Raw genomic sequence first — 16,853 nt, forward strand, 5'->3', positions numbered from 1 at the left:
GCACCAGTTCCTCTGTGAAGATGGGAGAACCTTCTAGAAGGACAACCATCTCTGCAGCACTCCACAAATCAGGCCACTCTTCAGTAAAAGGCACATGATAGCCCACTTGGAGTTTGCCAAAAGGCATCTAAAGGACTCTGACCATGAGAAACAAGATTTTCTGGTCTGATGAAACCAAGATTGAACTCTTTGGCCTGAATGCCAAGCATGAGGAAACCTGGCACCATCCCTACGGTGAAGTATGGTGGTGGCAGCATCATGATGTGGGGATGTTTTTCAGCGGCAAGGACTGGGAGACTAGTCAGGATCGAGGGAAAGATGAACGGAGCAAAGTATGGAGAAATCCTTGATGAAACCTGCTCCAGAGCTCTCAGGACCTCATACTGGGGTGAAGGTTCACCTTCCAACAGGACAACAACCCTAAGCACATAGCCAAGACAACACAGGAGTGGCTTCGGGACAAGTCTCTCAATAGCATGGACTTGAACCTGATCGAACATCTCTGGAGAGACCTGAAAATAGCTGTGCAGCGTCGCTCCCCATCCAACCTGACAGATCTTGAGAGGATCTGCAGAGAACAGTGGGAGAACTCCCCAAATACAGGTGTGCCAAGCTTGTAGTGTCATACCCAAAAAGACTCAAGGCTGTAATCGCTGCCAAAGGTGCTTCAACAAAGTACTGAGTAAAGGGTCTGGATTCTTATGTAAATGTAATATTTAAGTTTTTGTATTTGTAATACATTTGCAAATGTTTCTAAAAACCTGTTTTTGCTTTTTCATTATGGGGTTTTGTGTGTAGATTGAGGGGAAAAATCAATTTAATCCATTTTAGAATAAGGCTGTAACGTAACAAAATGTGTAAAAGTCAAGGGGTCTGAATACTTTCCGAATGTACAGTTGTATGAATGTAAATCAACCATTTATCGGATCATTAAGAACTTCAAGGAGAGAGGTTCAATTGTTGTGAAGAAGGTGTCAGGGCGCCCAAGAATGTCCAGCAAGCACCAGGACCGTCTCCTAAATTTGATTCAGCTGCGGGATCAGGGCACCACCAGTGCAGAGCTTGCTCAGGAGTGCATACTATGGGTGGATGTTGCTATGGTGACCAATGAGCTAAGATAAGGCGGGGATTTGCCTAGCAGTGATTTATAGATGACCTGGAGCCAGTGGGTTTGGCGACAAATATGTAGTGAGGACCAGCCAACAAGAGCGTACAGGTCACAGTGGTGGGTAGTATATGGGGCTTTGGTGACAAAATATGGGGTGGCAGGTAGCTTAGTGGTTAAGAGCGTTGTGCCAGTAACCGAAAGGTCGCTGGTTCTAATCCCCGAGCCGACTAGGTGAAAAATCTGTCGATGTGCCCTTGAGCAAGGCACTTAACCCTAATTGCTCCTGTAAGTCGCTCTGGATAAGAGCGTCTGCTAAATGACTTAAATGTAAATGAATGGCAGCAGGCAGGTGTGAGTGCATCTGCACGCACAGTGAGGCAAAGACTTTTGGAGGATGGCCTGGTGTCAAGAAGGGCAGCAAAGAAGCCACTTCTCTCCAGGAAAAACATCAGGGACAGACTGATATTCTGCAAAAGGTACAGGGATTGGACTGCTGAGGACTGTTGTAAAGTCATTTTCTCTGATGAATCCCCTTTCCGATTGTTTGGGGTATCCGGAAAACACCTTGTCCGGAGAAGACAAGGTGAGCGCTACCATCAGTCCTGTGTCATGCCAACAGTAAAGCATCCTGAGACCATTCATGTGTGGGGTTGCTTCTCAACCAAGAGAGTGGGCTCACTCACAATTTTGCCTAAGAACACAGCCATGAATAAAGAATGGTCCCAACACATCCTCTGAGAGCAACTTCTCCCAACCATCCAAGAACAGTATGGTGACGACCAATACCTTTTCCAGCATGATGGAGCACCTTGCCATAAGGCAAAAGTGATAACTAAGTGGCTCGTGGAACAAAACATCAACATTTTGTGTCCATGGCCAAGAAACTCCCCAGACCTTAATCCCATTGAGAAATTGTGGTCGATCCTCAAGAGGCGGGTGGACAAACAAAAACCCACAAATTCTGACAAACTCCAAGCATTGATTATGCAAGAATGGGCTGCCATCAGTGTCACGACTTCCGCCGAGGCTGCCTCCCCTCCTTGTTCAGGCAGGCTTTGCCGTTCATCGTCACAGGCTTACTAGCCACTGCCGCTCCATATATCATCATTCCATTTGTCTTGTCTTGTTAATTACACACACCTGGTTCTTATCCCCTCATTAGTCCGTGTATAAGTGTTCCCTCTGCACCCCTTGTCCTTTTGGGTGATTGTTTATTTGTGAGAGTAGTGTAGCTCGGTGGAGCTACTCGTACCTTGTTATTGCCGGGGTAGATATTTCCCCTGTGCCTGTTATTGTTGAAGCTACCGTTACCTTGTAGTGCCAGGGTAGATTTTCCCTGTGCCTGTTTCGTTTGTCGCTATCCAGCGCTATGTGTGTACGACGGAATTAACTCTGCATTCTGTGATTACCCTCCTGCGCCTGACTCCTTCTATCACACTCATCACAATCAGTCAGGATGTGGTCCAAAAGTTCATTGACAGCATGCCAGGGTGGATTGCAGAGGTCTTGAAAAAGAAGGGTCAACACTGCAAATATTGACTCTTTGCATAAACTTAATGTAATTGTCAATAAAAGCCTTTGACACTTATGGAATGCTTGTAATTATACTTCAGTATACCATAGTAACATCTGACAAAAAGATCTCATAACACTGAAGCAGCGAACTTTGTGAAGACCAATACCTGTGTCATTCTCAAAACTTTTGACCACAACTGTATACACGCACATTATCTGTGTTTGTTTGTGTTTGTGTGTGTCGTGCATGCGTGTACTTATGCATGTGTTTTTCTGTGTGTGCAGTATGTGCTTCCTAGTTTGGCCGTGTCCCCTGGCGTTGGCTGCTGGTTAGTGATCCGCGGCACGTCCCCTGTCGGTTCTCTTGGCTAATTAAAATGCCACAATGGCATCTCAGGCATCAGGCCTACTCCACCGGGCCTTCTAAAAATAGCCCTGCCGACACTCACACACACTCAGGTGCATGTGCACGTATACACACACAAGCGCACGCACACTCATACACACGCTAATACACACACTCGCAAACACTCTCTCTCCCTCTTTCTCTCACACACACATATGAATGTATACACACACGTACACACTCACACACACCGCAGAGTTGCCCTGAAGAACATACTTTAAATGCACCCAAACATTGTTGTCTCTCTGTCCTCTTTACATTCCCTCTACTTTCATTTTCTTCCCCATCCTTCTTTGTTTAGCAAAGGGGAAGGCATGCAACGTGGTTGTGTGTAGGAGAGCGGTGTGTTTGTGTGTGTGTGTGTGTGTTTGTCTGAGAGCATATGTGTGCTCGTGTGTGTGTGTGTGTGTGTGTGTGTGTGTGTGTGTGTGTGAGTTTGGAGATGGGTGTGTGAGAAGGATGTGTTTGTTAATGTGTGTGTGTGTCTGTATTAGCTAGTATGAATGTGTGTGTGATATGAATGTTTAATCCCCCTCCCCACCCTCCATCATGTATTAATCATGACCGCAGTCTGGATGGGCTGAAAATAGAGCCGCACAACCCTGAAAAACAAAGCTGTGTGTGCCGTGTGCTGAGGTTCGCTCATGTGTGACTCCTGCACATGGGTCCCCCCTCTTCTTCTCCTCCCAGCCCCTCCCCTCTTAGCTCCCACCAGCTACATGTACAGTATACACATGAATAGATGGCAAGATATGAAAGCAAATGATTGGGGTGTGTCCCAATACGATGAAATAGTCTCTTTGTCTCCTTTCCCCCTTGTGTCCTTAGCCCCTTGTCTCCTTTTCCCCATAGCCACTTACAGTGCCTTGCAAAAGTATTCATCCCCCTTTTAGTTTTTTCCTATTTTGTTGCATTACAACCTGTAATTTAAATTGATTTTTATTTGGATTTCATGTAATGGACATACACAAAATAGTCCAAATTGGTGAAGTTAAATGAAAAAAATAAATAACATAAAGGTGGTGCGTGCATATGTATTCACCCCATTTGCTATGAAGCCACTAAATAAGATCTGGTGCAACCAATTACCTTCAGAAGTCACATAATTAGTTAAATAAAGTTCAACTGTGTGCAATCTAAGTGTCACATGATCTGTCACATGATCTCAGTATATATATTCACCTGTTCTGAAAGGCCCCAGAGTCTGCAAAACCACTGAGCAAGGGGCACCACCAAGCAAGCGGCACCCTGAAGACCAAGGAGCTCTCCAAACAGGTCAGGGACAAAGTTGTGGAGAATTACAGATCAGGGTTGGGCTATAAAAAAATATCAGAAACTTTGAACATCCCACGGAGCACCATTAAATCCATTATAAAAAAATTGAAAGAATATGGCACCACAAAAAACCTGCCAAGAGAAGGCTGCCCACCAAAACTCACAGACCAGGCAAGGAGGGCATTAATCAGAGAGGCAACAAAGAGACCAAAGATAACCCTGAAGGAGCTGCAAAGCTCCACAGCGGAGATTGGAGTATCTGTCCATAGGACCACTTTAAGCCGTCCACTCCACAGAGCTGCGCTTTACGGAAGAGCGGCCAGAAAAAAAACATTGCTTAAAGAAAAAAATAAGCAAACACATTTGGTGTTCGCCAAAAGGCATGTGGGAGACTCCCAAAACATATGGAAGAAGGTACTCTGGTCAGATGAGACTAAAATTGAGCTTTTTGGCCATCAAGGAAAATGCTATGTCTGGCGCAAACCCAACACCTCCAATCACCCTGAGAACACCATGTTTTCCATCGGCAGGGACTGGGAAACTGGTCAGAATCGAAGGAATGATGGATGGCGCAAAATACAGGGAAATTCTTGAGGGAAACCTGTTTCAGTCTTCCAGAGATTTGAGACTGGGACGGAGGTTCAACTTCCAGCAGGACAATGACCCTAAGCATACTGCTGAAGCAACACTTGAGTGGTTTAAGGGGGAACATTTAAATGTCTTGGAATGGCCTAGTCAAAGCCCAGACCTCAATCCAATTGAGGTACAACAGCGGAACCCATCCAACTTGAAGGAGCTGGAGCAGTTTTGCCTTGAAGAATGGGCAAAGATCCCAGGGGCTAGATGTGCCAAGCTTACAGAGACATACCCCAAGAGACTTGCAGCTGTAATTGCTGCAAAAAGTGGCTCTGCAAAGTATTGACTTTGGAGGGGTGAATAGTTATGCATGCTCAAGTTTTCTGTTTTCTAGTCTTATTTCTTGTTTGTTTCATAATAAAAACTATTTTGCGTCTTCAAAGTGGTAGGCATGTTGTATGAATCAAATGATACAAACCCCCCAAAATAATTTTTAATTCCAGGTTGTAAGACAACAAAATAGGAAAAATAGGGGGGTGAATACTTTTGCAAGCCACTGTATAAGGGACGCATTAAACTTAACATACAGTTAACAATTAATGAAGTATCTTGCTAAACTGACCTGAAATCAGTGTCTAGGGTCAACTTCATCCTACTTTACTTGTGCAGTGATGTAACATTGTCCAGACATTATAGCCAGACCGTCTCCCACAGCGGCTCTGTTATCTGTATGTCGATAAGGCTCTGTCAGTTACAGGCATGTGTGTGTGCTATTTCCATTTTTTAAAGGAGTGAGCCATTCGACAAGAGATTCACACCGGATGTCTACAGTAATGAACAACACTGTGCCCTGATCCCCCACCCATTCAGAACCCCTAGTGGTGCCGTGAATATTAAGCCCTCCCTTCACTTTATTCACTGCTGGTTGTCTGCCTCCTGCCGAGGTGGTTTTGACGGGCTAGTCAAAGCAATGAGACTGGAGGCGTAGTAGTGGTAGAGGGAGGAGAGAGATAGAAGGGAGAGGAGAGGTACCTGATGTGAGTCTTCTTTTCCATAGACTTGTATGCCTAGTAATAGAGTGCATGGTCTCCTCTAGCTGCCCATGCTTTGGCATCACATGTCCGTTCACAGACAAGCCCCATTTGGGAGAAATTGCACTTCAAATTATTTTGCCGTCAGACTCTCGTTGTTGAGGGATGGATGGAAGAGTAAAAATGTGAGCGATACAGTGGTTTGTTTTGGAGAGCTGCTGGGTCGTGTGAGTGGCAAAAGTGTGTCTGAATCTTTCGGCTGTCAAATCTGACTCCAACAATGTTTTACAGTTTTTTGTCTTTTTAGCCAGTGTGTCTGTGTGTGTGCCCCCCACTCCCCCAATGGTGTATTTATAGCCAGGTCCTCCCTGAACTGATACAAAGCCTGTTCATGTTCCCACTATAATTATCATCCTCACCAAGACGCACCCTACCATGTGCCTGTGTGCGTGTCTCTGTGTGTGTGTGTACATTGTCGCACGTGCAAACATGCGAGACATGCTTGTGTTTGTTTAAACAGTGGTAGGGCACATAATATATGCCTGCCTACTCAGTCCACATGTTTATTTTTACATGCCTCTTTCTCCCTCCTCCCCCCTCGCTCCCTCCCTCTTTCTCTCTTGTTGAAGACAGTGAACCAATCACATTGGAGTCATAACAGAGCAGTGAACACTTGCGGCTGTGTTGCAGCACTAGGCTAGGCAAAAGCCTCCTCATCCTCTCCTCATTCAACTGGTTTTCTCTGCCTTCTTCAATTCCTAGCTTCCCCCTCTCCCTCCCTCTTTCTCTCTCTCTCCCTCTTTCTCTGTGGGATATGTAGTCTTTTATCTGGGCCTCAGTAGGTTATACTATGACCCTGTGTTATCGATGCTGCAGACCATATTTGAAACGGACTCTCCATCCTCTCTGTCCCCTGCAGATGGTCTGCCCAGGAAAGAGCAGCCCTTGGAACTTCTGAAGCCGTCTGGCCTCAACCACATCCAATCTGGTAGGAGCGCCATCTTTTTATTTATTTCGTTCTTTCTTTCGTTCTTTCGTTCTTTCTTTCTCTCTCTCTCTCGCTCGGTTCCCTATTTGTCTCATACTCCTTTCTCTCTTGTTATATCAACATTTCTCTCTAGCTTTCTCTCACTCTGCCTCAGCAGCTGTTGGTTGCTCTCTTTCCTTCTTTCTTTCTCCCGCTCTTTCTTTCCTTCTTTCTCTTACTCTCTCCCTTTGTATGTGTGTGTGTGTATGTGTGTGTGTGTGTGTGTGTGTATGTGGTTGGACCCACTGTGGATTCATGCCTTAACATGTGTGTCCCTGCAGGCCTGGCTCAAGGCTAGAGACCAGAGGAAGAATGGGTCACTGAGCAACATGTCTGCACCCTCATGCAACCATACAACCCCCAAACACATACACAGAGTCCATGGTAGAACACACGTGCACGTAAACATATGCATGTGTGCACACACACACACACACACATAAACACACACACAAACACACATTTAATGATAGTGTTGCTACATGCTAGGATTACCATCATCATCAAATACTATCATCATTGCCTTTATGTGTTAGCTAAGGGGTCATTTCTGCTGTGAGAGCTGCTGTGAGATGGTGCAGGGAAAGTGCAGTGAAGTGTGAAACGGCTTTAAATAACCTGACAAAACTAACTCCTCTCAGAGCATGACGCTAGGTAATTACTATTTCAGAGACCAGTGTGAAAAGATGCGCACAGACACACATACACACACACACACACACACACACACACACACACACACACACACACACACACACACACACACTGAACACAACACTAGTGGCTGTGGGCTGCTTTTATATACTTAGTGGTTGGTTGGTGATTTTTTTCTATTCATACACCTTGGCGCGAGAAACTGGCTATGGTGAGTAGAGAAAGACTAAATGTGTGTTGGCTGGTGTTGTTATACTGGCAGGTTGGCTGGCTGGCAGTGGGCGTTTGTGTGTGGTTGGTTGGTTGAATATCTGGCTCGTTGGATGGTTCGTTGGTGTTGCTGAAGGACTGGTTGGACGGCTAGTTGATTGGTTGACTTGGTTGGCTGGCTAGCTAGCTGGTTGGTTGGTTGGCTGGCTAACTCGTTGGTTGGTTGGTTGGTTGGTTGATTGGTTGGTTGGTTGGTTGGTTTGGTTGGTTTGGTTGGTTGGTGTTGTTGAAAATCTGGTCATATCTCATCTGACCATCCCAACACTCTTTAGAACTTCAAAGGAAAGACAATAAGTCCCCTCAACTTGTTCCAAATTCTGACGGCTATTCTGTCGAAGAACCCCAGACGTGTGTTTCACAAGCGTAGTAAATGTACACATGTGATGCCATGTGATGTGTTATGTTATTTTGTTTATTATAGGGACCATTAGCCAAAAAGGTGTCCCCATTCGAGCAGTGCAGCAGGTCAGGCCAGTGTAAGAGGATACTCAGCAGTTCTCCCTTTGTTCTTCTCTAGGACGCTCACTAAAAGCAAAGACGACATGAGCATCCATTTACTGTTCCCAGGTAACCCCTCTCAAACCTGCACACACGTTTTAATGAAACACACTATTCATCTGACCACCTCTCGCTCCCTTTTTCTTTCATCAACGGACTTCACATCTCGTCTCCACTCACTGTAGTTTCACTCTCAGTCCACTTGCTGTGTGTGTGTGTGTGTGTGTGTGTGTGTGTGTGTGTGTGTGTGTGTGTGAGACAGAGTGCGTGTTTGTTCACGTGTCTTTGTGTGTGAGATGTGCTCTGCAAGCTCTCTGTTTTAGCAGGACATCTCTGTTTTATTAATGGTGTGTGTGTGTGTGTGAAGAGGTGTAGCGTCACCTAAGCCCCCGCTCCACGCTCGTGGTTCACAGGAACACGGGATGAGCCAGCCTATCCACACCAACACCACGCCAACACAGGAATGAACACCATTAACACATCAATAACAAGTCACAGGAAATGTGACCAAGATTAGCAGTGGTGGGAGCCTGATACGACTTAGTGTCCTGCTAACTCACTGTTTTCTTTTGCACTGATAGGAGAGAAGTAGAATATAGCTTTCACCCACCCTGTATGTTGGTAGCAGTACAGATGAGGGAGGGGAGACAACGAGAGGGAGCCACCGGGCAATTCCACGGTAACGGAATTACGGTTTGACTCAGTTTGTTTTACTGAAAAAATGTATGCCAAACAAAAACCATTGATTTAAAAGTTCAACAATCCATACAACTCTGTGCACAAGGACTACTTGTAACAATTTCCACAGAAAAATTTACAAAATACACATTTAGTGGAAGAACTGTGCAGATGCAGACTTTGGTAACGGAATGACCGTAAAATCGCCCTCAGGTTTTTATGCGACCACGTTTTCCCCAAAACTCTGTTAAATACCTATTAAGATTCAAATATGTCTGCAGAAAGAATGGGGTGTCAGCTATGACATGGCACCTTCAGTTTGAAAAAACTACAGTAGGTGAAGTGGATTTACACCCGGTAACAGAGTTGTGGTAACGGAATTACATCGTGGGTCCCTGATCTGTACTACACAGAAATGCATAATTATGGATATGAATGTCATTCTCCTCCTGTTTCACAAGTTTGGACATCACAGCGCAGCACAGCAGAGCACAGTAGAGTACAGTGCAGTACAATACAGCACATCAGAGTAGAGTTCAGTAGAGTAGAGTTCAGTACAGTACACTGTACTCTACTGTACTATACTCTACTTTTCTTTACTGTACTGTACTACTGTATTGTATTGTACTGTACTCTACTGTTCTCTACTCACTGTACTATACTGTACTGTAATGTGCTATCCAAACTTGTGAAACATACGTCTGTGATCGGTTCAGATTTGGTCCAGTCTGGTCAGTCTGTGGATGTTAACATCAAGGCCAGTGTGGACTGACCAAATTTCAACTACGTTTCAACATCCATGGACGTCCAGTGTCGGTTGGTGCTCAGTGGGTGAGGATACTGCTTACAGTAAATGGAAAAAGAGGGGGCTCATTGGTAGGTGTCTGTAAGAGCTGGGAGAGGTGACATTAACTGGAGAGAGAGGGAGGGGTTGTCCAGACTGTTTTAACACTCTTGGTTTGATCACCAGACAACAGAAAGACAAAGAAAAGAAAACAGTTATGAGCTGAACATAACATTATGTCAGGAGAAGGGAGGACAGTAGCAGGTGACCCAACTCTGGTTTGTGACTATTATGATTTCCCATTGTAGCCAATTCAGTTGAAGTAATTCTGTTACTGATTTGGGGGTAATTTTGTTTATGAATTATTAACACTAGAACCGCTAAAGTAGTCATTTTGACTGCTCATGATAAAAAATAAAATAAAATACAAATAAGTCATGCTCCCCTCCGTCCTTGACTTTTCCTAAATAAGTCTATTTAACACACTGCTGTTCTAAGAATCTTAATATCACAAACAGAACTGGAGTTATAACCAGTTTTAGGAGGGCATGTCATTTTTTTGAATGTTTTTTCCCCATTGCCCCTGCTCCTCTCAACAGTAGGGGATGCTCCGCTCCTTCTTCCGACAGTTGAAAGTGCAGTGCCCAGGTGATAATCACCGCGATAATCACCTAAAAACTGAACCGAACAGTGGATGCTGCTTAGAGGAGGATGGCTCATAATTATGGCTGGAACGGAGTAAATGGAATGGCATCAAACAGATGGAAAACATGTATTTGATACCATTCCACTGATTCCGCTCCAGCCATTACCACGAGCCCATCCTCCCCAATGAAGGTGCCACCAACCTCCTGTGGAACCAAAATTATACGAAACTAATTTCACACATATAACAACAGATTAAATAAATTAAGTAAAGTAAGATGGGGAAAAGGGGGGAGAATGGGTCAGTTGATGAGTGAGGGGAAGCAAACAATGCATACATTATGTAATCACCAATTGTGAATGAAGAACATGGCGGGACATTCTATTGTATTGATCCATTCTAATTATAGGCATAATCTTAAAATGGTATCTACCCTATATTAGTCCAATGATTTAAAGCAGTATGATCAGTCCACTCTGGCCTTCTTGGAGTAGGCTACATAGAACTGTACTGTAATGTACTGTGTGTCTAATTGTACATGCTGAAAAGTTTCAATATCTGTGAAAATATCCACATCAGGCAGTAGGTGAGCTAGTGTCTGAGAATGTGGTGATGAGGCTTGTGGAACCTTATGTTGGCAAGGGGAGAAATGTCTCCATGGACAATTTCTTCACTTTATTTGGCAAACAAGTTGCTTGCAAAGAAAACAAGTGTGACCACACCATGAACAAAGTGAGACGGGAGATCCCTCCCCCTGTGCAAAATAAGGCACCTGCACAGCCGTGTGCTGAAGAATGACAAGACAATGGGGACACAAGAAAAGAGAAAAACTGATACTATTATGCACTAGAACCAAACAAAGTCTGTCAAAGTGTGTCAAGGAAGGGAAAGTTATGAACATTTTGTCAGCTGTTAGGACAAGGATAACAGCTAAATGAAATCCAACTAATGCCATTGCATGAAGATGCACACAAGCACGAGCTGACAATAATTTACTATTTTTGACTGCTGTCATATCCACACTTATATTCATTATAATGCTGTTTCACTATTTATCAAGGCCACTTGGCGCTTATAATGATGTTTAGGCTACTGATGTTTTCATAATTTGACAATGTGTCTTTTGACTGTGCATCTTAATGCTTAGGGTATTTTTTTTTAAAGTATTTTGTCGTTATAAGAATAAGCCGTTACCATGTTCCAACCCATTTTTGTTTCATAGTTGTAACAAAGGCACTCCACAAATGAAATGTATTGCACACTTGAATTTTTGTTTTTTTTGTGTTTTTTGTTTTTTTACATATAGTAACATAAACTAATGACAATGCTATTATGTTATTTAAAATTAAAAAACTAGTTTTAATCACTTAACACTAGAACCGCTGGGCCTCGATGGAACCCCCGTCAAGCTAATGAGCAGTCATTCTGACTGCAACATTCTAACAGTGTTATTAATATATTTAATATATGCTATTGCAAAAATAATAATTTGGTTGTGTTTATGAAGGCCTTGGGTAACATTAGAATACCATTTTTATTTGATTTCAAATAACACAATAGCATTTTCATTAGTTTGTTACTGTAGGCATAAGTACAAAAAATAAATAACAAAATAAGTGTTCAATATAGTTTAGTTGTTAAATACTTAATAATTCATAAACAAAATTTGTATCAGTAAAATCATTAACTAATTGGTAGGTTTACCATTACTTGTTGCTTCTGTGAACTTTCATAATCGTCCCTCATGAGTGAGAGAAATTAGAAAATATCTTAAAGATACAGTATGTGGGTTTTTTTGGTAACGGAATTAAAACTCCCCCACTTCCGTTTGTTTATCGCTCAATGTGAGGGAGGGAAAATTAATAGAATATGGAGATGAGACGCACTGGGCTGCCTGTTAGACGCCCACATCACACCGTGTGAAAACCGCAACGCTGTTCTCGCCAACATTGTTCCAGCGTGTTAGCAGCACCTGGCCCCAAATACATAGGCCTACTTTAATTATTAGTGGAAGCCAAATGTATTGACTGTTCATGTTGAATATTAGTCAACTCCAAAAGTGCAACTCATGCCCATTTGGAACTCCAGGCAGGCTCAAGCAAACGCACAAAGTATTTTAAAGATTTCTGTTGGTAAATGGCTATGATGGCGTGTACTGGAGAGAGGATAGAGGGTATTGGGGAACATGAGGAAGAGGGAAGGGTGAGTAGGTTGGTTGGGACAGATTTGTGTTCAGACTAATAGAGTAACGCGCTCGCCATTTCTTCAACTGGGAGGTGAAAGGGATGCAATGGAGGTGTAACCCCACAACTGATGGTGCATGTGTGTGTAGCTTGTTGAATCAAATAATGTGTTAGGCGTGTGTGTGTTGTGTGTGGTGTGTGTTGGGGAGGGGGGGAAGGGCGGGGCGGGGCGCGTTTGGAGCCGGTGTTCTACAGTCCACTAATCTCAGCCCATTCTCCTTCAGCCAAAACCGCTTTCTCCCTCTCTTAACAAATTTGCACTAGCCCACGCACTCACACATTAAGTGGGCTGTCAGACCAGGGTTGGCTACAGTATGCTCTCTCAATTTCTTTCTCTCTATCTCCTAATAATCTTCTCTCTCTTTCTTTTTCTCTTTAGCAATCTCTCTCTCCCACTCGTAAGGAGAGGACCTGTGGTGACAATCTGTTGTTGAGCGAGGGGATAGGTGAAGAAGGGGGGGTAGAGAAAAGAGGAGAGGAGGGATAATGTAAGTGACAGACCCTGTTGGCTCGTCTCAGTCATCTCACTGAGCAGCCTCTTTACTTAGCACACTGAATTATAGATGAGCGTTTAAGTGCTGGAGAGACAGACAGACCCAGAGAGAGAATAGAAAGAGGGGGAAGAAGAGGGAGAAGATGCAAAGGAATGTAGAGCGTGTTGGAAGGGACTGAGACCAAGAGAGAAAGACAGGAAGAGAGGGAAAGGAGAGGAAGAGCGGCACACTATGCAAATCAACCCCGATTCATTCAAATTTCAAAACTCAAGCATGAAAATCAGGAGTGGCCCGGGTCCAATCCCGGGCTATGTCACAACCGGCCGTGATCGGGAGTCCCATAGGGCGGCGCACAATTGGCCCAGCGTCGTCCGGGTTAGGGGAGGGTTTGGCTGGGGGGGCTTTACTTGGCTCATCGTGCTCTAGCGACTCCTTGTGGCGGGCCGGGAGCCTGCAGGCTGACCTCCGTCGCCAGTTGAACAGTCTTTCCTCCGACACACTGGTGCGGCTGGTTTCCGGGTTAAGCGGGCGGGTGTTAAGAAGCGCGGTTTCGCTGGTCATGTTTCGGAGGACGCATGACTCGACCTTCGACCTCCCGATCCCGTTCGGGAGTTGCAGCGATGAGACAAGATCGAAATTGGGGAGAAAAGTAAATAAATAATAAAAATCAGGAGAGGGCTCTCTCTAACACCCCCTGGTGCCATATTCTACTCACTTGTCTTTTCTTTTACTCTCTCTCTCTCCCTCTTTCACACTCTCTCTCTCTCTCTCTCCCTCTCTCACAGTCTCTCTCTTTCTCCCTCTCTCACTCACTCTCTCTCTCTCTCTCTCTCTCTCTCTCTCTCTCTCCCTCTCTCACACTCTCTCGCTTTCTCCCTCTCTCACGCTCTCTCTCTTTCCCTTTTCAGTGAGCATACCTGTCCTCTTCATACCACATTCACAGACACGCTGCCACATCATTAATGCATGTTTCAAGCTGAACAACTGCCACGGAGGCTCTGGGCCCATCCCAAATGGCACCCTATTCCCTTTATATTTCACTACTTATGACCAGGGCCCGTAGGACTCTGGTCATAAGTAGAGCACTATATAGGGAATAGGGTACCATTTGGGACTCGTCCTCTGTTTTACAGACGAGAAAAGATACTCATGAGCTTCCTGTTTACCATTTGTCTTGTTATTCTTGAAGCTGCAGATGAGTAGGGGTAGATAAGGTTGCACCCTAGACACTGACCTAAGGTCCCCTCCCCCACACACAGGAACGCAGAACCCTTCCCCTGGTCAGTCTGTCCTGTCTGGCACCTATACTGGTGGCACTGGGTGTGGGTGGGAGCTTGTTGAGCTACCTGCAAGCAGTATGTCAACAGTATGGCTCATCTCTTATACCCCCATGCAGAAAGCAGACTGTAACCCTCCACTCAGTGTATTATGTCATTGTGAGGTTGACCATGCGGTAGGATTTGAACAGTGAGGAGACATACGAGGAAGATGTTTTTTCTTGCCAAAGTGAGGTTTTTTATTAACAGGTGAAGAGTCAATATAGCCGGCAACTGTACAAGTATTTACAAAAACAAATAAACAGGACGATGAACAAAAAGTAGGCCTAATCAACTCGAAAGAAAAACCTAGGCTCAATAATTGCCTGTTAACCCAGCAGCATGCCTTCTTTACCTTGTTCTGTCCCTCAAACACAGAAATGACATGGTTTAAATACCAATACCCATGATGCAACTGACCAATGGGAAGAAGTAACATCTAAATGTCTTCAGCTGCTACACACACGAATAACCTTGAGCACACATATCAATAACGGCGCAACCATGCTTTTAGCATAAATACAATCTGGGATATGAACATGTACGTCTACCCAGGATAATAAACTTCCGCTATCACCGTACACTGAATAAATCATGCGCTCTTGAACGCATCCCATTGCCCGTCAATTCTCTGACCAGGAAATTAACAGATAATCCTCTACAATCAATGAGGAAATACCAGGTAATATATTTACCAAAAGGACATCACTAACCCCACATTATACAAATAATAAATACATGTGCTTATCATAACCCATTAACCGTATGCAATGTCTGATTATTGATATAAGGAATGTCTTTAGATTATGTGATGAGATCATAGGACGATCGTCACAGTCATATTGCACTGGGAAGGGGCAGTAATTTAGTGATAACAGTCGATGGCCACATTCATTTTGTCAAAATCATATCTGTGTGTTTGATGCTGTCTTTCACTGACTCATTCTCTCACTCACTCACTCAGTCATTTGTTCGCTCGCTCAATCACTCCCTCAATTACCCCCTGACTCACTCATTCGCTCTGTCACTCACTCACTCACACATTTACTAATCACTCACTCGTTTGTTTGTTCGCTCGCGCTCTCAATCACTCCTTTAATCAATCCCAGACTCCCCCCTGACTCTCTCACTTACTCACGCTGAGAGCTCGCTCCCTCTAGCTCTTTACAGTGTAATGTGTAGGTTATGCAAAGCCCCCCCAGTCACAAGTTAGAAAGTAGAAAAGCCTCCCTCATAGCTCGGTGGACATGTGGAAGACTTAGTTCAAGCCCTCTATTGTACAGTGGTCAGATTGTTATATTCGGGGGTCGATTAAACAGCCATGTCCTGCTGTTCATTATGGCTAAGGGATTTTGATCCATCAGTTAAATCATGTGTTGGTCTCATGCTCACGTAGGAACCAATGTACCATTCATGGGGAACAAAGACAGAGATTTAGTTGACCATTTGTACTGCTTATAAAATTACACATGACCTAATTTGACTTTATTACAGTAACTGACCAACCTTGGTAATGTTTCAAGGAACATATAACGTTGTGTTATGGCTAGGCTATATTTCAATCTAACAGCATTTCCATTAGATTTAATTATACAAATACAAGCTGTATGCATCGAATATGACTGCATGAGTAGATGTCTTCATGTTAAGCATTGTTATCTTTCCTGGCAGATGTGTATTACTGAAGAACACATTTTAGGGGAATATAAAATGTCTGTGCTGTATACAACTTAGAGCCAAACTTGATTGCAGCGTGGGATCCAAGGGCAAGTGGATTGCATGTATAGCACACTGTAGTGGACTGTAACAGACAGTGATAAGTGTGTACTGGCTGTGGATGTGGTCCTGTGGAGAGAGGAAGGGAGGAAGACAGGAAGAGTGGTCCAGAGGACAGGCATCATGGATCACCTTGACCCCTCCATGGGGGCCGTCTGCTACGGCAGAGCTACCGCTGGGCTGGCAGAGACCAGCCTGCTTACTGTACCACAGCGCCGGTGTGTGTTCCTCGTTTGTGTGCATGTGCGCATGTTTGTGTGTAATACGTTCATGCTTGCTTGTGCAAGATGCAACGTTTGGTAACAGAATGATGGCACAAAGAGCACAAACCGTCATTCTGTTACCAATCTTTCCATCTGCACTGTTCAAGTAAATGTGTTTTTGTCAAATTTTCAGTGGAAATTGTTAAAAGTAGTCCTTGTGCATAGAGTTGTATGGTTTGTTTAACATTGCAATCATTGGTTTTTGTTTGACATACATTTTCAAGAGAAAATTCTGAGTCTCAGCATCATTCTGTTACTGTGAAATTGCCCGTATGTGTCTGACTGTGCATTTT

General features: G+C 44.1%; 1 protein-coding gene across 4 annotated transcripts in view; it reads left to right on the plus strand.

The window, feature by feature from the left end:
- The window catches only part of LOC121536646 (histone deacetylase 4-like), a 176,490-nt gene that overhangs the window by 24,168 nt on the left and 135,469 nt on the right, over nucleotides 1-16,853 (plus strand). For 2 of the 4 annotated variants that reach the window (XM_041844054.2, XM_041844055.2), the window contains exon 1: nucleotides 6,462-6,899. In XM_041844054.2, the coding sequence (XP_041699988.1) occupies nucleotides 6,779-6,899 (121 nt within the window). In that variant the 5' untranslated portion in view covers nucleotides 6,462-6,778. Of the gene's footprint in view, nucleotides 1-6,460; nucleotides 6,900-16,853 lie in introns of those variants that run through there. The other 2 variants (XM_041844057.2, XM_041844058.2) reach the window with 2 other exon arrangements.

Source organism: Coregonus clupeaformis, chromosome 23 (assembly GCF_020615455.1).
Source record: "Coregonus clupeaformis isolate EN_2021a chromosome 23, ASM2061545v1, whole genome shotgun sequence".
Lineage (NCBI taxonomy): Eukaryota > Metazoa > Chordata > Actinopteri > Salmoniformes > Salmonidae > Coregonus > Coregonus clupeaformis.